General features: G+C 37.7%; 1 protein-coding gene and 1 long non-coding RNA gene across 3 annotated transcripts; one reads left to right on the top strand and one right to left on the bottom strand.

The window, feature by feature from the left end:
• Positions 1–1,999: 1,999 nt before the first annotated feature.
• LOC139633205 (uncharacterized) lies at positions 2,000–4,777 on the bottom strand. The gene is made up of 5 exons (XR_011693703.1): positions 4,613–4,777; positions 3,607–3,702; positions 3,453–3,476; positions 3,169–3,330; positions 2,000–2,950 (listed from the first exon to the last, which is right to left on the bottom strand). It is a non-coding gene; the product is annotated as an uncharacterized lncRNA (long non-coding RNA).
• A 256-nt stretch (positions 4,778–5,033) lies between these two features.
• LOC139633222 (cytosolic 5'-nucleotidase 1A-like) lies at positions 5,034–14,759 on the top strand. 2 transcript variants are annotated; one of them, XR_011693706.1, is made up of 6 exons: positions 5,034–8,108; positions 9,286–9,395; positions 9,556–9,673; positions 11,481–11,609; positions 11,758–11,905; positions 13,158–14,759. XR_011693706.1 is itself a non-coding variant. In XM_071498759.1 (5 exons), the coding sequence occupies exons 2-5, from the start codon at positions 9,363–9,365 to the stop codon at positions 11,853–11,855; spliced, it is 378 nt and encodes a 125-aa protein (XP_071354860.1). In that variant the 5' UTR covers positions 5,034–8,108; positions 9,286–9,362; the 3' UTR covers positions 11,856–13,139. The 2 variants fall into 2 exon arrangements, 1 of the variants encoding a protein (XP_071354860.1); XM_071498759.1 differs by lacking the exon at positions 13,158–14,759 and having other exon boundaries at positions 11,758–13,139.
• Positions 14,760–21,919: the final 7,160 nt, after the last annotated feature.

Genomic DNA, 21,919 nt, shown 5'->3' with positions numbered 1-21,919 from the left:
TGAAAATGTGCTTTACAGCTTAACTGAAGATATTCACTCAGACACTTTATGCAGAATCTCTATTAGGGTTTATACTTTTATCACTTTACTGCTTGCGTCTTTAAAAGTTTTTGAAACTGGTGCCTTTTTCTCACTGTTGTTTTATAGATTTTTTTTTCTTGCCAGTCTTGCATGTTGTTGGTAAATGTATGTTGTACATGTGGTTGTTTGATCAGTGTATATGAATGTATTTTAAGATTACAAATTAAGAATAGTGGTAAAAGTGGAATATTTTACTTATAAAATACATTTATTTATAATTTCTTCCTGTTCAAGACAATAAAGATACGTTTTGACATATTTCACATTTATTGTTATCCATGATGTGCAATTTTCATTTCTGCCACTTGTCCCTAAAGTGCCCAAAGTTCAGTGTCTTCCTTGTTGCCTGCCTATTTGTCTTTTTTCTTTTCTTTGCCAGGTTTATTGTTGTTGGTGTTGTTGTTGCTCTACTGTTCTGTGTGTGAGTGTGAAGCAAGTTTCTACTTAATGAGACTATTGGGTAAATCTGGGCCAACTATGAACTGTGGACTGTTATGCAATCAAGTTTTTCTTTTCCAAGATTGAAGTAAAATCTATTTAAAAAAAACTTAGTGTCCTGTCTTCCTGTTTTCCCCCCATTAAGAAACAAACTGGCTATTATTCATTAGGTTCCAGATAGTTTCAACCTCTTACTCTCAATCAAGAATTAAAATGAAAATCCTTTATAATAATAGTAGTAGCATAAAAAAAAAAAGGGCTTTACCTCACAGAGAGAGCAGCAACTGAACTCTGGTCTTTCCATAGTGAAAAAAAAGAACACTGATGGTGGATAAAGTTATTCTTCCTCTTCACATCAGGGGGAGACAGAGACCAACTAATTTGTCAAACAGCTGATTACAATCATCCTCAACATCACAGGCACACCAGGATGATTAACTTTGTGACTGTGCAAATATTTTTTGCAATAGTCAAGATTAATTACTAAATAGGAAATTGATATGTTAAATGACCAGCACAGTATTCTCCAGACAGTAGTTTCAATACACAACAGTAATTAGAGTCTGGTCACTTCTGTTTTGTCACACTCTTATTACAGCTTATACTTGGAACATGTCGTATTCAATATCAAACAATTTCAAATATTTCTTAGATGAATGTTTGCTGATAAAAGTATTGTTGTTGTTTGCATTTACATCAGTGCTGCTCATGAGTTTCAGTTTGTCAGAAATTATCCTTGTGGTTGTGGATGTATTGTTGTCTTCATACCACAGTGATGAAAGAACTGAAAACATAATATAATGCTAGACCTGCCAATGTGTGCTTATATATATATCACAGGCAAACACTTTAGTTTAGCTGAATCTCATCTCAGACACAGCTCTTGTGAATTATTTCTTTGACAACAGTGTTCCTTCATTTTGATTTGCAAATGTGTGCTGTTAATAACAGTGGGTTGAGAAAGCATTCCAGGTGTCTTCAAATTTTAGTCGGCAAGGAGTGTTTGCTCTAAAATATATTAAAGGTTCTGTGAACAAGATTAAATAAGATTTTAAACAATAATGTAGCAGTGAACAACTATTTTCTACGTAAAAACACTGAACAGAGGCCTGAAGTGTGGCCGATGAAGCATTTGTTTTGGTCTGAGATGCTGGTGGCAGTGATGACCCTTTACCGAACCTTTAAAGCATGGAGAATAATTTTCATCCTCTGCAAGGCAAGTTTATCCATGTTACACCTGTAAGAATATGAGTGCATGTTACCTCATCAGCTGTTGAATGAGCCAACAATGGTGAAACATGAATGAAGCAGATGATGCACGTGTAACTTACATAAGTACTCTGCCTGAACTAATAATACTTTATAATTGCAACAATGACAAAGTATAAATACCACTTTTAGTCCATGGTTTTGATCCTCATTCCCTTTATTTAATTATATCATCATTCAAATGCAGCAGATGATACCACTGGATGAATAGTTAACAATCAATGGCAGCATTCATCTAATAACATAATTATTACTTTAGTATTTGTTATATCATTACAACACAGTCAAAGGAAATGCTAATATTGCTAAAACAGTTTTCAAAGGATTTCACAATAAAAGAAAATCTAAATGTGGATATTTTCTCCTTGGTCACATATGTTGTGACGTGTATGTGACTGGTACAGGATTAAAACATGAGTTACCATTTAGTATTCTGTTTTTGTATTTATATATTATATGTCTTTTGTACAGGTTTTGGACTGTTTTGTTTTTGTGTATTTATTACACTTGGTTACTGTAAAATGTTCTGTACTGTAAAAGTACAGTACTGACACTATCAGCTGTTTTGTAAATTTTCTTGAATTCGTCTTGGTTTCTGTCTCCTCTCAGTGTTTTGGGCATGGACAATGTGGGTCATTATTATTTCTTCCCTCCCTGGATCGACAGCATCCACTCAAAACACACAAGAACAAATGCTCTTTTAATGTTGATAAACCAGTTGACAGTAATCAAACACATAAACCTAAATGAAAGAATATAGAAAATGAGACTTTTGTTCTATTTTTCATTAAAGTAATTTTGACCTGTATCTTATATCTCATCTTATATGTCTTATGACATCTTTGGAAGAGTTATATGATCAAAATCTAGACCCACCATGATCCCATATTGTTTCAGTTTCAGTAACCATCTAGACTTACACGATTGAATCCTGTCAGTGTTAAATCAAAAGCTTTGAGCAAAGATTTCCTTAGGCTTCATTTTGTCTTTGCAGCTGAATGTGAAAGTGACAGTAGTTTCTTTACTTGTGTCATCTTCAAGTCAAGTGAGAAGATGCATATTCATGTTGTAAATCTTCAGTCTGTTACAGTTTTGTTACAAATGGATGATATCATCCATCCTACTGCTTCTTCACCAGTGGTTGAAAATTCACCAGCTGCACCTGCAATGAGACATTGTATTACATTTGAGAATTTGCAACAGACCATTACCCTTAAGGTTAAAAATATGTGTGTGTGTGTGTGTGTGTGTGTGTGTGTGTGTGTGTGTGTGTGTATACATATATACATACATACATATGTATATATATTTCCAAATATAAAATATATTTTTTTTTTTCATAGACATCAAGATCAAAAATAAATACAATTATTAGTTTACCTATTGACTGACAGAATCCCACAAGACTTGCTAAAATTCCTGTATTAGTGACTGCAGCAAAGGACATTATTTTGGCAGCAAGGGAATCTGCTACTAGTCCAGCTGGGGTGAAACCAATGACGAGCAGAATAGCAGGAGTCAGAGTCACAGTCACAGCACCTCCTGGACAGGAACAGAACAGAAGAAACTTTGTTTCCATGATGAGAGTACAAAATTTAGGGGATTGTGGTATTTAAAGATATTAAATAGGCTATGTGTTGTGGTGATTCAGATCGAAATCTTACCTGCACCCACAACGGCGGTCTTACCTGTTAATAACACACAAAAGAAAATAAAATTTTTTTTCCTAGAGTAAATACTGTATATTTGCAAATTAATGCATTTGCTAATTAATACGAAGAAATTGTTCTAACTGTTGTATAAGAAAATTATACTCACATATTTCTTCCCTGTAATTCCATAAAATATCCCACAATGCCATCAGTAAATCCCATATCATATATGATCCAGTGGAAATCCATGACAGAGCAGCAACTGCAGTGAGGTTACATTACATTATATTATATTTGAGCATTCACAACACACCATCAGCCTCATTTTACACTTGCCTCTTTGTATGGAAAACTTTTGTTCCACAATCTAAAATGACTTCACTTTATCTGCAGAGTTCACCTTGAATCCACGATGCTAAAATCTACTGATCAATCCCCAAATCCTGGTGTAGTTATCGAAACAGGCCTTTCGACATTCAACAGCTACATGAATTACATACTCAGCCTACTACCTCTTTAAAAACATAGCAAGAATTAAAGTATTTCTGTCTAAAGAAGAAACACAAAAACTTGTTCATGTATTACAATAGTGTAATGTGTCTTCAGAGGCAAAAAACCAATGAGTTGCAGCCAGAGTCCTCACTAAACCACTGCACTGGCTTCCTGTGCATCGAAGGATGGATTTTAAAATCCTATTATTTGCCTAACACACTAAACGGTTCGCATGATCTGGCCTAGAAACATTCCTCTTTTATTTGTAGGTTATGAAGCATCCACACCCCTCAGATCATCTGGGACAGATTTACTCATTGTTTCCAGAACTGAATTGCCTTGTGTATGAATAGTGCCTTAAAACTAAACCTGCCTTGCAGAGGATGAAAAATTATTTTACATCCTGTCAAGGTTCTGTAGACTATCGTCACTGCCACTAGATGTTGCACTAGAGACCAACAGCATCTCAGACCAAAACAAATGCTTCACACATCTTTACATAGAAAATAGCTGTTTAAAATCTCTTTAATCTTGTATACAGAACCTTTGATATATTTTGGAGACCCACCAACTAAAATTTGAAGACATTATTAATGCTCCCTCGACAAATTGTTATTGCCAGCACACATTTGCTAATCAATATGAAGGAATAGTATTGTCAAAGAAATAATTATACTCACAAAGTCCTGCCATGTCAGCTCTGGGAGGGAGAAGAAACTTAACTGAGTTAAAAGGAATGTTTCCATCTTATAACCATGCATGGGCAGGTCAACAGTAGGATCAAGTTTTCAAAGTTTTCATCACAATGGTATGAAGATAACATCCTGTTTCTCCAAGAATCATTTCTGAGAAACTGAAACGCAGAGCAACAATAACTTAAATATAAATATTGTATTTTTCAATATTTTAATAATAGTACAATAATAAAAAATAAATAAATAAAATACAACAAAATTAAAAGAATAAGATACAAAAATGAATAATAAAATAAACAGGAACTTTATGTAAAATCAATGCATGCATTCCAGTAAAGGTATGTTTTTAGGAGAGATTTAAAAGAAAACACTGACTCAGACAGTCTTATCTCCACAGGCAGGTCATTCCAGGGTCTCGGGACTCTGATGACAAAAGCCTTTTGATGTGATTGTATATCCTGGTTCCTGTTAAAAGTCTAGCAGCTGAGTTTTGTACAGCCTTGAGTTGTTTTGAAGCTTTTGATTGATACTTGAGAAAATGTTGTTGCAGTAATCAAGGTATGGGGAGATAAAACCATGTAAAATTGTTTGTGCATCACTCAAATTTAAAATTGATTTTGTCCTTACAATGTTTCCAAGGTGACAAAAGCATGAATGTATAAGCTTAGTGATGTGTTGGTCAAAACTTAAATTGTTCAATCAAACAGGACACCAAGATTTCTAGCAATAGGCTTTACATATTGAGATAAGTAACTAGTAGATAGCAATATTTGAGTGTTGATCTTTTGGGGCCCTTTTACCAGAATTTCAGTTTTATTAGAATTAAGCTGTAGAATATTTTAACGACATACTGTTTTTGATTTCTGAGAGGCATGCATGTAGGGAGCTCAGCATACTGAGGTCAGTGGACTTAACAGGAAGGTAAAACAGCGTGTCATCTGCATAATAAGCATGCACAAAGAAAACAGGATTGGACCAAGCACAGACCCCTGAGGCACACCATGCTTGATGTGTCTGAGGATTCCATAAATATAAAAATTCCCATCCAGTGCTGCAGTCTATTGTGATCAAGTGTATAAAAAGCTGTGCTTAAGTCCAATAGCACAAGAATTGAGCACAAGCCTGCATCAGTGTGCATTAAAAGGTCATTTATGACTTTTAGAAGAGCAGTCTTGGTGCTGTGGTACTTGCGAAAACCCAATTGAAACTTTTTAAAGATGTAATTTTCCAACACAGCAAGAAACTGATTTGAGAAAATTTTACACCTAAGTTTTACAATTAAAATCTACAGCCACCATGATCACATATTTTTACATTTTCAGTTTCAGTAACCATCTAGACTTACACCACTTTGTCCTGTCAGTGTCCAAATAAAGGTTCACTGAGTAAATGAATTGCAGAATTTATGTATAACGTGCTGCTAATTGTTTTGGGTGGAGGAAACATTAGAAGTATCTTCAAGCTTCAGATGATGTGGAGCGTTTGCTCCAAAATAAATGAGGGCAGAGAATAACTTTTTGTCCTCTGTACATTATACTGAAGTCATTTTAAAGTTTGGAACAAAAACTTTACTTACAAACAGTCAAAAGCATCAGAAACTGTCTCTATTTTGCATTTGCATTGGAAGTTGAATTGCTTTACTCAAGGTTTTAGCACTCTACCAAGCACTGTTCAAATCATCATCTGTAATCTCTATGTTGAGTTCTCTTTCACATGTTTCCTTTCAGTGAGAAATACTTGTAATGTCAAAGACACAGACATTAAACTTCACAGGTTTAGTTCAACTCAAATTAAAGGGAGGAGTCCAAAGGTGGGTTCGGTCCGACCCACGAGTACGGAGTGTTATAACTAATGTAATAATGGAGTAACACCTACATTAATTTGTGAGTACTCATGGTTCAGACTCATGGGTCAGAACATCAATATGTTGACGGGCGTCACAGCTGCTGTGAACCAATCACAAGATGGTCTCTAGTTTGTATTTATGTTATTGTTTGTTTAAGTTTCAGTTTTTCAGAAATGATTCTTGTAGTTGTTGAAACAAACTGTTGTCGTCATACCTTTTTGACCAGAACAACATTTTCTGGTTCTCTGTGGCTGAGGTACATAATGTTGTGATGCTGGTTATCCTGGTACTCCATTGTACACTTTGTACGCAGGATGTAGGTGGAGAGGACATTGATAGTACATCAAACATACATGACAACTGTCATGTGAGTATTAATGTGCACTGAATATTATTATTAAAAGACTTTTTTTGAAAATCCTGATGTCTCTAATTTGTCTCTAATTTGTAGTGTAGGAGCTAATTATAGATTCCTCAATAGCCACTTCTTAGTTTTGTAGGAAGAAGCTTTACTTTGCTTGAGCACAACAAAGGTAAGTTATGGTAACCACGAGGTAATAAGGAATAATATGTTCTCAGTATGACGCACTGCAGGGAGGCACAAGAATGGTCAGATAATCATGAGGTACAGTACAACGATGTGCTACTTGTAATAGTTTAAGTAATTAGAAATTAGGAGTCAATACTAGTTTGTGTCTCTCAGCAGCTGCTTCAGAAATGACTCATGAAGTAGTCAGTGTGTTGATACTTAGGAATTAATCATTACCTAAATGCTTCATTAATATAGTACCCCCCAGGAATTTGTTTCATCAGATATTCTCCCATTTCACTCAATATTCTTGTTTTATTCAGTATGTTCAGAATTTCACGTTTTTCTTCAAGGTGCTGCTCTGCCATGTGAAGTTGATTACACCAAAGAGCCAGTTCAAAGTTGCCTCAAAAGGATGGTTACTCAATTATTTGTAGCCTGATTTTTTAAATTGTATTAGATGATTGTTCATTATTTTATACATATTAAGTCTTCTGGGGGTAGCATGGTGGTGCAGTGATGAGCAAGAAGGTTCACAGCAATAAGGTTCTGGGTTCAAAACCTGGGCCTGGGGCCTCTTGTTTGCAGATCCTCCCCCTGTCTGCGTGGGTTCCCTCTGGGTACACCCCCATGACCCTGTACAGACAAGCGATATAGATACTGGATGGATGAATGAGTCAAATGGGATAAATAAAACATAGGTAAAGATAGCATTGGTACATCTCTTAGCTTGAGGAGCTGCTGTTCCAATAATAGATTCAGGTGTCAGGTTAATTTACTTCATGCTGCATCATCACTGGCTCATACATCAGGTTACACAACATATTAAGAAGTAATACTCATTGCAGTACAAAGGGATTACAGGTTCAAGCTTGATCAACCAGTATTACATGTCTAAATATGCTTGAATTGATTCCAGTTAGTAATTAAATCAAGAAGGTTGAAGGGAGAGGTGAGAGTATAAAGAAGGGACTCTGTGGAGCTCAGAGAGCTGAACAGCTGAGATGAGCTGTAAAAGAAATCAGTGTTTGACCAGCCCTGGGAAGAACATGAAGGGAAGTCACAGCAGTGAAGAAAATGCTACGATGGAGCAGATACCAAAACGAGTGAGTTACAGTCTTACACAACACTGATTTACAGCTTTGTCCTTTTACCATAAGGACATAATTAATGAATGCATTGATATTATCAAGATGTGTCTATTACTTGATTCATTTAAGTTTAAATTTTAACTAAATTATTTCATGTACAAAAATACAGAATAAGGAAATGTGTGGGTTGTTTTGTGCGCTGATGATTATTTTTTGTTGTATATATATTACTTTTGTCAAATTTTAGTCAAATTCAAAGTCAATTCTGAGTTTGAGAGATCAAAAACTAAAGACATTTTCATTCACAACACAACATTTGCCATTTATGATTTCAGGAAAACATGCTGTGTCTCATGCTTCAAGTCACTGTAGACTTTTTTCTGTATAAAAACAAAGACCACATTCTTTCCCTAAGCTTAAGTGCTGTCAGTGCCTAATCATAACCATCAGAAGTCCAGTAACGCCGTTATTTCTGCAAGTGGATATTGTTTTGCAAAATCATACAGACACTGAGGACTTCTGCTGGCTCACAAGCAAAAATTATGTCAAGCTTGGTACACTAGCTTTAACTCCAACTATAGAAAACACACTCCCGCCAACATCTGAGCATGGCTACCTAATCTATCTGTCTCTCACCAAGCACAAGGAGTCTGTGGAAAAACAAATCAAAAAAACAAACCTTGGACCTTATAACATTTTAGTCATATTCAGCATAAATGCAGAATGTACTTTCTTTCTGTTTTTCATAAACATTATGAATAACCTTGCAAACATCCTGCTATCGACCACACTTTTTTTTTTTTTTTAATATCACAACCAGCATCTGCTGTACTGGACCACTGGTGGTTCAAAATGTATCTATTACATGTCTTCACACAGGAGCAAAATAAGAAGTAAAAAAGTTATTTAATCAATCAGCCAATGAGACCAGGGTAAAAAATATATAACATATATTCTATCAAGAGGTAAAGAATTTTACCATACTTTTGGATAATTTACCACAATGTTTCATTTTCACAGTTTATGTTCAAAATAATTAAATGATTTCTCAAAATGTGCATGAAAAATAACCCAATTAAATCAAAAACACTTATGTTTGGAACAAGTCAAAATGTTATTAAGAATAACTATAAAATAAGTCACTTCAAATTGACATTATTGTTAAAATATCAAACATTTGTTCATTCTCCAGCAGAAGCAAGAGATTCCCATCACCATTGCAATGTCATCAGAATCCTCTTCAAGGAGCAGCAGGAGAGCAGCATCTTTATGAGCCCTGGGCCTGCAGTCTGCTTTATCAAGGTGAGATATGGAAAAATAACTAAGGAACATACACAGGAATAGTTAAACACATAAGTAGTTACAAATAGAGTCACACACACACACAAACACGCACTTTAATTCCCAATGCAGTTATTCAGTCAATTGTGTTTTTTAATGTCATGAATTCTGTTGTGTTCAGGCTCTAAGGGCAGTGAATGCCAAGCTCAAAATGCATTACCCTGAGAGTGAGGAGCTCTTTAAGGTCGTACTCATCCATGACAACTCAGACTTGACAAGCAGAATCAGTAAAAACCACAGTGAGTACCTGTTACACCAAAACAATTTTGTCAGTACCTTTCTCATGCAAATATGATTGATAAGCAACCCATTTATTCAAATGGTATTTGAATAAGTGCCAGATATGTAGGTACCAACACAATGGTCCACTGTGGCAATGATTGAAATAAGCAATGTTTAAAACTAAAATAAATAAATAAATAAATAAAATAAATAGATCAATAGAAAAATGTCATTATGTCAAGGACATGGTTGTAAACCCTCACAGCAAGGTTCATGTCTCCTGAATGGCAGAGATATTATTTGATTTATTTTAGAAATCCATGTGAGATCCAACTTTTGTGAGTCTTCATCTGAAGAAATTGGGCAGGCAAACATTTGGCAAAGGTTGTCTAAGCAGCAGCAAAAAACACTTTCAGATACTCCAAAGCTGCAGCAGCACCAATTAGGATCATATGAGAAGTTTCCATGTCTTGAGTCAATTGATGCCAATGGTTTTGGGCTTCCTCCTTTCTCAAAACCATGTACCAAGTTTGATCTGGATACATATAAGCTCTTGCTTGATAAGCTCTTGATACGACCTCCTTTCCTGCATGGTAGCTTCACTGTCATTTTTGATTGGCTGTGATGGACAACACTTTCAAAATTCAAAAATATATCTGATAAATTTTGTAAGGCTTATTATGAAGATTATTTGTTCAAATTTAAGCGAAGATTGGACAAAACTTGTCCAAGGAGTAGCAAAAAAAAAAAAAAAAAGAACCAAAAAACAGTTTTTGATAAAATCCAAAATGGCACCTTGCCATGTCTCAGCCTTGGGTCCTTCTATGTTATTACTAGACACAAAAATTTGGATTTTAAGGAAAACACATAAATCACAGTTTTTCTTACTGCACTGCCCCCTAGAAGTCAAAGGGTCACAAATTTCTTGAGCCCCCTACTGATCAGGTCCAAATCCATGTAAGCAGTTTAGTTTTCTATTCATTCATTTTCATTTATTTCAAGTGTGGAATGAGCTCATTTCCTGTTTAGTGGTTGCGCCACCATTTCTGAACAGCTTTGACATACAAATTCAAATTGACACAGCAGCACAAAAGCGTATCAGCGCAAAGGAAATAGAATAAGATTTGCAATAGATTCTGAGATAAATACAATAAAATAGAGATACTATGTACCATATCAATATGCTTAGGACAAAATTTTTCAGAGGAGTAGAAATCCAATATAGCAGAAAATGTTCTCTTTCTTTATTCCAGTTGAAAAATCCTCCTATTCTCCTTTCCTCCCATTTCAATCCATCCTCGTTGGAATGATCTCAAAATTCTCTCGAACTATCGTCCAGGAAATTTGATGTTTGGTTTAAAGGGCTCCTCATTCCCTACACTGGTGGCCCTGGTTGTCCCAGGGCAGGCAGAGTTGCCGCAAGTGGTCTGCTGTTTCCCAGAGCCCCTGCTGCTGCTCTCTCCTGGAGTGACTGGCTGTGCTTCTGCTGCTCTTAACATTAGGTTGAACCTTAGCTGCTGGAGGAACATGTCTACAACTCTGCTTAAACCCATTCTATGCACAGTTTTTTGTTTTTAGATTTTACACCCTGGGCACGTTGCCAATCTTTCTTTCATGTATGCCCCACAACATCTCACAAATGTAAATTGTAATGCCTTTATATTATAATCAATGAACAGCATTGAGAAAAAAAAATTGTCTTTCATAAGTATCTGTAATGTAGGCATGAAATGATGCATCTGTAGTTTAAAAGTATCAGCTAAAACAAAACATCATTTGGGCAATTGATTGATCAGTGGGCTTGTCATTCTTTCTTAATTGCAGACCTGGAAGACATCATTACTCCCTTGTGTGTGAGTGAAGAGAATCTCATACATGAATTACAGGAAAACAATACTCATCTATACCTGTCAGCTCCACCAGGATTGACAGTCCAGAAAGTGATGAGCGAAGGTAAGTGTAGAGAGAGGACTAAATAAATGAGAGAAACTGAGAAATCTGTTTTGGTATTTGCTAAATGTTCTCAAGCTGATGCACAACTATCTTTCAGTAGTTGTAATTTGACTCTGTCTATATATATGAACTAATGTTCCTGTATCAGGTATAGCAGCAGCTATCATGTTCAGGAGACTCAGCTGCGTGTCGTCTTTGATGGTGATGATGTCCTCTTCTTCACCAACCGTGTTAAAGGGGGACTGAAGGGGTTCGTGGACAATGAGAACAAAAGGGTCGACGAGCCAATGACTGAGGTATGTGGATAGTGGTTTTCACTTTTTTCCATAATGATTATTATCTTTACATCATCACAAAAATCACAAAAAAGTGTTACACAAAAAAAACATCATTAAGACAATTACATTAACAACTTTACCTATGATTAACAGTAACTATACCCACAGTGCATTGCCTTTCCTTCTCTCTGAGGAAATTCTGAGGCCCACAAGCTGCTAGCTCCATATACAGACAGGTGACAAATTAAAGGAAAAACCTGAAAAATAAGTGGAGAAACAGGATGACAATGCCCCTGTCCACAGGGCATGAGGGGTCACTGAATGGGTTGATGACTATGAAACTGATTTGAATCAAACGCCCCGTGTTAGACAGCGCTTTCCACCACCATCGTTAAAACACCAAATGAGTATCTTTTGGAAGAATGGTGTTAATTCCTCCAGTAGAGTTCAGACTGAAGCTGTTCTGGTAGCACATCCTGGCTGTCTGTTTTTCCTTCAATCTGTCACCTGTCTGTGTATTTGGATATGATTTAGATGTTGAAATATACTATATTATCATTTAACTGGAGAGATCGCATACACCTTAACTTCCTGTCTTACTCACTGCTCTCTCCATCTCCCGCTCATCTTACTCTCTCCCTGTGGTTTCAATACAACAGTGTGAACATAATCATAGTACTCAAATGTCTTACTTTACTGTTAAGATGAGCATTTGTGTTAGAACAAACCTGAGTTGAATCAGAGAAGAAAAACACAGAAGCCACTTTGAGTTCTTAATATGTACTGGTCTGTTACAATGTACTGTTTCATTTTTCTCCCAAGTTGGATCGCCCAGCTCTCTATTGCACTTCTAACTTTTTCCTCTTTCATCATGCAAATCAATGACTAGTGCACAGAATATGACGATGTGATAATCCTGGGGGAATGCTGATGGTGGCTACTTTTACTTTGTTCCAAGCTATTAGACGACCTGGACTGCCAAAGAGGAGATCGGGGTGGTGGAGGCAGCTGAATCAGCAAATTCAGCAAATGTAGATGGCATACAGTATCGGCAGATAGATAGATAGATAGATAGATAGATAGATAGATAGAATACAGAGTTAGTTAATTGGATAGGGATCATTTTTGATAGATAGAAAACTAATTTATAATGGTTGTATAATGAGGTGAATTAACTATAAGGGTAAGATGTTCTTAAGATTGATTGAATTATGCACCAGCTAAACCTCCTTTAAGCTTTTTTTATTATTTCTTTTCATTTCCCCATCAGATGGCCTCAAGTCTCAGTGAGGGCAGATCAGATACTAGAGGTGGAAACTTCAAAGCACATTGGTGACCAGACAGTGACACACTGTATCATGGCTGAGCTAACAATGATGCTTTCACTCAGTAGCGAGGAGCTCCACTGCAAAATGTGACCTCTACAAACTGGATATACTGTTTTACAGTGGAGGAGGAAAGTTTATGTTGAACTTTTTTTTAAAAGCCTACATATACGACCAAACATGAACTGCATAGAGTCCTATTTTACTCTCTGTTATTCTCTCTTCTTTCCCACAGGGACCATTTAAGGACTTCCTGGAGTCTTTAGGAAGGTTGCAGAAGAAGTTTAAGGAAAAGGAAAAGTTTAAGGAAAAGGACTGCCCCATTCGGACCTACCTGGTGACATCCCGCGATGCAGGCAATGCAGGCTATAGAGCCCTAAACACTCTGAAGACATGGGGTCTGGAGATTGATGAGGCCCACTTTCTGAAAGGGTCATCCAAAGGCCCCCTGCTTAAGCTGATCGGCCCCCACATCTTTTTCGATGACGGTGAGGATCATGTCGAGGGCGCAACGAAGGAGGGCGTGGTCGCATGTCAAGTGCCAAAACAAAACCGTACCTAACCATGTGGTCACAGGGTGCAGCTAATGCACATTTTAACTGAAAGTACAAAAATAACAGTCAATGAAATACTGAATCATCATTTCAGAATCATCATGTTTTTGTTTTTAAAATTGTTTTTTTTTTCTTGCTGTCAGTTCAGTGTGTCTACTAATTTTTCCTAAAATGCCAAAACAATAAGATTTTACTTGAGTAGAAAAACTTGAAACTTATTCTGTGGTTGTGGAATCTGTGTCTACAGTCATGGTGGTGGTCTGCTTCATTTATTATTTAATCTAGTGTTTGGTGCTGCTACTGTTCAGTGTACAAATGTAAGGCAGGTCATTCTTGAATAAGATAATGATTTGTACAATGCACTATGGACTGTTATGCGATAAAGTTTTTTTTTTAAGATTAACGTCATAATTACTTTGTCATACTATACTATATTTAAACTAGGCTAACTCCAATGTTTCCCCCTGGAGGAAACAGGTAGATTATCATCCATTGGCTTATGAAGTAAAGATACTTTTATGCGTAATTTTACATAATTGTAGTCCTGAAATGTAAAGCCAATGACTGGTTGTTTAGTAAGTCAGGTGGATGCATATCAGGAGATGCATTGTAAAAATGCTTCATATAACCAGGTACTTGCCTGTATATGCCGAGGTTTTGAGATTTCTTTCTGTCAAATTTCTGCCTCCACCCCAATACAATGGAGGTGACTGAATCTCCACACAAGATACTCTACCTTTCATTAGGGGTGTTTTTTTTTCAGTAGAAAGTACATCTTTAAATGGTGTGCCCCCAGAGCAAACAGAGAAAATACGCTTTTGAGTAACTTGGATGAATTAACCCTTTAAATGGACGGAGAGGAGACAGGCTGAGGTGTGTTTGAGGGGAAAAAAGTTCACCTCTGTGAAGCGCAGTGAAGTCCCAGAACACAGTATAACAACTACTGACATACATCAGCACAAATGTGATTTGTTTGTAAAATAAAGAATAAATAACGACAGTAAAAGAAAAATCTGTTAAATCTGTTGCTATGTAATGTTGTAGAGCACCACTCCAGAGATTTAGAGTCTCTCTCTCTCTCTCTCTCTCTCTGTCTCTCTCTGTCAAATTCAAATCAGAAACACATACTGGCAAAGCAGTACAGAAAATGGGCACTAGTGATTAATATTCATTCATTAGCCAAGAGAAAATTAAGCCTGAGGAAGTTTTAGTGGTGGATGGGTGTCAAAGCTTTTGATTCAACACTCACAGGACTCAGTGGTGTCTTTGTGTTGTGTACATTTTGTGCTATATCCACCATATGTGGGTGAAGTTGGCACTGGGAGTACATTTAAATACCCTGTTAGGGAGTTGCTGTTCCAATCATAAAGCATTCCTGCTTTGGGCAGGGCACCTACGTCAGCTGCACTCACATCACCTGGGTGAGTGGGAACAGGGGACCATAGGTTTCGTTTCAGCTAAAACAGCAACAGGCTCTCAGGCTGTCTCATGGCTGTATTTAAATACTGGGTATGTGAGCACGGAGAGTCAGAGACAAGCAAACAGGTAAAAGGCTGAAACCAAATGACACTGGGCAGAAAGTAAATAGGACACGAAGATGTCAGTTGTTTACAGCTGTTCCACAACAGCTTTCAACTCCTCAGTTTGCATATTAACCATCGGTCCAACCATATACTAGGTTTTGACCCTAGTCTTGTTATCCAGGAGCATCATCTCCATTATCTGAATGAAAAGCTAATAAGCAACATTTCATAGTATATACAAAGTTGGCTTTACTATACAGAGAGACCAGCAAGTGAACTTTGAACTTTCTCAAGAGAAAATAAAAAGGATGAACATTGATGGTGGATAAAATGAGTCTTCCTCTTCACATCAGGGGGAGACAGAGACCAATTTGCATTCAAGCAAATTTGTCAAACGGCTGATTACAACAGTGTCAACATCAGATAAAGACCAGGAAACTGAGTAACCTTGTGACTGTGTAAGTATTTTTGTTATAGTCAAATTTAATAATTGTGTGTGTGCGCGTGTGTGTGTTGTCATAGCGAAATGTGTTTCCACATGGAGAACACTGTAGCAGTAAGTACCGCAGAGGTGGTTGTGCGTACTTTGGCAGGTGTTTATATGTCTGTGGACAGATGTTGACACTACGACAGTTTTGCAAAAATTAGATAGAAAGATACAGTCATGAAACTTAACGAGTGTGTAGTTGCGATCAAATTAAGGACTGAGTTTGATGATGAGTGTGGTCCACAACATCAACACATTGACGGGCGTCACAGCTGATGTGAGGTGATGGTCTCTGGTTTGCATTAATGTCATTGTTGCTATAAGTTTCAGTTTCTCAGAAATGATTCTTGTCTCAAGATGCAGTCATGCTGTTGTCCTCACACCTTTATTATGCAACAGTTGAAAACATAATATTACTTAGACCTGCCCATACATTGTTATACACACACTTACCACACACAAACACTTTCCTTGTGCTCAGTTGAGTCACATTTCAGACACAGCTCCTCACTCCTATTGTCAAATATCATTATAAATATGCCTGGGGGCCAATGTTCAACTGTCATTTGGCCAGATGCCTTTAAAACAATAATTCTTTAAACCAAAACATATGTTTTAATGGTGCTAACAATACTTTGCCATTTGCATTTTCTTGTCATCAGAACAAGGTTTTCTGCTTCACTGTGGCCTAAGTACACTATTGTACTGCTGGTTATCCTGGTACTCCATAGCATTGATAGTACATTAAAATAACAGATAGTTTCTCTTTCTCTTAATCTGTTACTCAGTATGCTGTTCCAAGAATGGACTGAGGTGTCAGGGGATTGACTTGACTTGTTTATTCAATTTATGCCTCACTATCACTGACTCATACATCAGGTGACTGGTTATCACCTATAGCAACATGTTCATACAGAAGTAACATTCATCAACCACTGTAGTGTGTCTACACAAGTTTGAATCTTAAATTGATTCAGTAATCCAACGCAAGAGAGAGGAGAGTATAAAATAGCCGTCAAGTGACACAGTGTTTGACCGGCCCTGGGAAGAACATGAAAAGAAGTCGCAGCAGTGAAGAAAATGCTACGATGGCACAGAAACAAAAACAAGTGAGTTACATTCTTATACAGCACTTATTTACAGCTCCCTTTACCGTTCTTAAAGCTTCAGGAGCCAACCTTTTTTATTTTTTTTGCTGAATCTGTCACTATATTCTGACGGTAGTACATGAAGCAGGTAATATTGGAAAAAATCCGGCTCCTCAGGCTTCACCTTCAACATGTAATTTGAGGAAATCCACCGCTCTCGGTTCAATACCGCCAACCAGACCCAGTGGGAGTGTTGGCTGACTGACAGCTCTTGCACACACTGCAGACAGGTTTACCCCCCACCTCCCTCACACACGCTGCCAGAAGCGCCTACTACGCGGCTCACGCTCGTTCCCGTCTGTCAGTGAACAGAAGCGGCTGAGGGGATGTACACTTCCTCTGAGGCCTGTGCCTCGGTCTCAAAACTTTATCCACATCAACAGGTCAAAATGTCACATTTATCAAAGTGCCAGTGAGTAAAACGCTGCAGTGAATGCTAACTATTACTTATCGCTAGCCTAGGCTATGTAAACAAGCTGTACTTTCAGAAACATCGCAACCTTACTTTTATCCCAAAGTTGACTATTGCTAAATAAGCAGTAACACTGAGTCTTACCTAAAGTATAAAGTCAATAGCTAAAGTTATCTGAGAGTAGTATAGGCTAGTTCTTACTTCCGTGTGTTCCGCACTTTCTGGCGTCTCGGTATGCTGTGGATACTGTGCTCGTGCACCCAAGCAAAGATGCATGCACGCTCCCAGGTGTGCACGACCTCCTCTGTAGTCGGGGGGGGGGGGGCTGAAACTTGTGTCTGTTCAAATTTTCCCAAGCCAATCGACTGCTGGTTTAAAAGGGAGTTTTTCCTCCCCCCCTGTTGCCAAGTGCTTGCGCTTTGTGGGGACTGTTGGGTTTTTCTCTATAATACAGTAAGGACTCGACCTTATCCTGTAAAGTACCTTGAGCTAATGTATATTATGGTTTGGCGCTATACAAATAAAATTGAATTGCATTAATTGAATTAGGTGTCCTCGTTACTTCCTTGCAGATGAACATATCTGGCAAATGAAATGCATTCAGAATTTTTCTTGTCAGCAATATAAGCAAGTCCTTTTAATACTCAAAGCTCCAGAACCAATCACTTTTCAATAATATAACAAATATAAGAGTAATGATTATAATATTATATGGATGCTACCAGATTTCTAATTGCTAATGTTTCTCCAGTGGCATCATCTGTGTAAGTGCTGTTGTATCTGTGTTAAGATAATCATTCATAATTTAATGTACTTAAATAATTTAGATAAAATGTTAAATAAGTAAATTCATGTTAATTTCACAAAGTATTTAATAAGTTTGTTTCTATCGGTGCTGTTGTGTTTCGGCCCGGAACCAATGTTTATTACTTGTGTGCCGCCACGGCAGACTTAATCGATGCAGCACTGTGATGCTAGACTACTAAGCATGGCCTAAAGCGTGTCAAGAACCTCTCTTCATGACCAGCGGCTAACGAGGTATTTTTCTTTGTGTTAGTGATGCATTTTGTTTATGTTTACACAACGCAACATTTATGATTTTATTTACTTCGTGTACAATCTTTGCTGTGAGCTGATATATTTGTATATTTGTATTAACAGTTCTCACGGCATGATGGCATAGATGCACAAGGCATAAGGGAATAAATGCAGAAGGCATAACGACATGAACGATGAAGAAGAAACAAAAATAAATGCCAGTAAGAACAGAACCGTGTGTGTGTCGTGACGAGAGCTATAATCTGCTTGATCTAAATGTGGAGATGTTAAAATAAAGGCAAAGAGGATCAAAATTGTGCTAATAAAATTGTAATTTACATTTTCTGGCTTTGGAACAAGGTTTTCTGGTCCCTGTGGCTTAAAGGATCTACTTTTACGTTTTGCTATCACTACCTTGCCAACATTAGCATTAACAGCTGTTTACTTAACCATCAATAAGAAACATTGTGAGTTCAGCATCAAACTTCATTCCTTTACTCACCAAGAGCTGTCTCCAGTGGTGGAAAGCAACATACTTGTATTTCTTTCACTTCTTTTCTAGTGCTGACGTTAACATGCTAACCAAAGATGCACTTGAAGATGCAGTGATCTTGGCACTTGTTGCTCTGGAATCCACATGTTGCACTTCAGCTAAAAACAGCAACAGGCTTTCATGCTACCAGCATATGTCATATGTCAGCTGCCATGGCTAACAAAGTAGTGGCGACAGGGAAACTGATGGCTGTTTTGCAGACAGGAAATAAAAGTAATTCTTACATATTTAAACCTAATTTATATCCACTAGCGTCATCTGCTTCATCTGAATGAAAAGAAAAACGAAAAGCTGATAAGCAACAGCTAACAGTATGTACAGTAAAAGGTGGGCTTTCCAACAAAGAGACCAGCAAGTGAAATATGGGCTTTTCCAAGAGAAAATAAATAAGGATGGATATTGATAATGGCCAACATTATTCTTCCTCTTGACATCAGAGGGAGATCAACATCACAAAAAGACCATGCTCTTTGTATTGCTCTTCCTGATTCAATAAGGATTTCTCTATGTGTATTTTGTACAACTGTCATGTGAGTATTAATATGCACTAAAAATTGATGATTAAAAGATTTTTTGAAAATCCTGATCTAATTTTTTTTCTCTAATTTGTAATTTAGGAGTAATTGAATTCTAAATTCCTCAATAGCCACTTCTTAGTTTTGTAGGAAGAAGCTTTACTTAGCTTGAGCACAACAAAGGTAAGTTATGGTAACCACGAGGTAATAAGGAATAATATGTTCTCAGTATGACGCACTGCAGGGAGGCACAAGAATGGTCAGATAATCATGAGGTACAGTACAACGATGTGCTACTTGTAATATTTTAAGTAATTAGAAATTAGGAGTCATTACTAGTTTTGTGTCTCTCAGCAGCTGCTTCAGAAATGACTCATAAAGTAGTCAGTGTGTTGATACTTAGGAATTAATCATTACCTAAATGCTTCATTAATATAGTACCCCCCAGGAATTTGTTTCATCAGATATTCTCCCATTTCACTCAATATTCTTGTTTTATTCAGTATGTTCAGAATTTCATGTTTTTCTTCAAGGTGCTGCTCTGCCATGTGAAGTTGATCACCAAATGGGGGCAGCATGGTGGTGCAGTGGTTAGTGCTGTCGCCTCACAGCAAGAAGGTTCTGGGTTTGAACCCCTGGTGCCTTTCTGTGTGGATGTTCCCCCTGTGTCTGCGTGGGTTCCTCTGGGTACTTCCTCCCACAGTCCAAAGACACAGTCTAGGTTGACTTGACTCTTAATTGCCCATAAGTGTGGTTGTTTGTCTCTATATGTCAGCCCTGTGACAGCCCTGGTGACCTGTCCAGGGTGTACCCCCCCCCTTGCCCAGTGTCAGCTGGGATTGGCTCCCCGCTGAACCACACAGTTCAGATAAGCGGTATAGAAAATGGATAGATGGATGAGTCTAATGGATGAGTCAAAGGGGATAAAACATAGGTAAAGATAGCATTGGTACATCTCTTAGGTTGAGGAGCTGCTGTTCCAATAATAGACTCAGGTGTCAGGTGATTGTTTTGTAAATTTACTTCATGCTGCATCATCACTGTGAAGAACATGAAGGGAAGTCACAGCAGTGAAGAAAATGCTACGATGGGGCAGATACGAAAACAAGTGAGTTACAGTTTTACACAACACTGATTTACAGTTTTGTCCTTTTACCATGTTTAATCAAATTTTGTGTGCTAATGATTATTTTTAGTTGCTGTTGGCAGAGTTAATTTTGGTATTTGAGTCTTTTAATTACAATATATCTTACTTTTGTCAAACTGCATGAGATTGATGGTCAAAATAAAGATGAAAAGGACTGCCCCATTGGGACCTACCAGGGGACATCCTGTGATGCGGGCAATGCAGGCTATAGAGCCCTAAACACACTGAAGACATGGGGTCTGGAGATTGATGAGACCTACTTTCTGAAAGGGTCACCCAAAGGCCCCCTGCTTAAGCTGATCCTTAAGCTGCAAATGTTCAGTGTACAAATGTAAGGCAGGTTGTTATTGAATAAGATCATGATTATGCACTGTGGACTGTTATGCAATAGAGTTTTTCTTTTTTAAGATTAATGTCATAATAACTATGTCATACTATACTGTATTTAAACTAGGCTATTGCTAATATTTTCCCCCTGAGGATAGAGGCAGATTATCATCCATTGGGTTATGACATAAAGATACTTTATGCGTAATTTTACTTAATTGTAGTCCTGAAATGTAAAGCCAATGACTGGTGGTTTAGTAGCTCAGGTGGATGCATATCAGGAGATGCATTTTAAAAATGCTTCATATAACCACATACTTTTGCCTGTATATGTATATATGTTTTGAGATTTCTTTGTCACAGCTCTGCTGTGACCCCCAGCTCTTCTCCAGTTCTCCCTGTGTCTGTCTTTTTCCCTCCCTTGTGTCTCCTCCCCTTCCTCTGTGTGTGTATGTGGCTCACTTTCCACAGGGGCATGGTGCAGCACTGGTAGTCCAACACGCCTGCATTCCATTAATCATCAAGCTCATCTGAAAAACCCTGGTCATCCTCACACTTGTTCCCAGATTGTTTCCGCCATCAACATGTCACCTGCTCCAGTGCTGCTTCACCAGCAGCTGCCATGTCACTTACCTGCTGCTTCCACGCTGCCACTCATCACCAGCCTCAAGATTCCCCTGCGTCCACCGCGCCAACACCACCCTCGTCAGCCACGCCATCCACCAATCTGCATTCACCTTCTCCCCTGCTGGGCTGCCCATTCCCCTTTACAACCCCCAAAGACTCACCTTTATTACCACAGCCAGAAAACATTAAATCCTCTTACAACCCTCATTCTGTGTCTGACTCTGCATCTGCTCTGGGGTCCAACAGAAACCTAAGGTCAAACGTACCATTCTTTCTGTCAAATTTCTGCCTCCACCCCAATACAATGGAGTTGACTGAATCTCCACACAAGATACTCTACCTTTCATTAGGAGTGTTTCTTCAGTAGAAAGCACAT

This window comes from Trachinotus anak, unplaced genomic scaffold (genome assembly GCF_046630095.1).
Source record: "Trachinotus anak isolate AG129_WGS33_773 ecotype Australia unplaced genomic scaffold, CSIRO_AGI_Tana_v1 ptg000015l, whole genome shotgun sequence".
Lineage (NCBI taxonomy): Eukaryota > Metazoa > Chordata > Actinopteri > Carangiformes > Carangidae > Trachinotus > Trachinotus anak.
The sequence above is the reverse complement of the archived record's forward strand: the minus strand, read 5'-3'. Positions and strand labels throughout refer to the sequence as shown.

Coding starts and splice junctions, on each gene's coding strand:
- LOC139633222 (XM_071498759.1), top strand. CDS start 9,363: ATGAGCCCTGGGCCTGCAGTCTGCTTTATCAAG. Junction 9,674..11,480: donor CAGAATCAGTAAAAACCACA/GTGAGTACCTGT, acceptor TCTTAATTGCAG/ACCTGGAAGACATCATTACT. Junction 11,610..11,757: donor CCAGAAAGTGATGAGCGAAG/GTAAGTGTAGAG, acceptor TTCCTGTATCAG/GTATAGCAGCAGCTATCATG.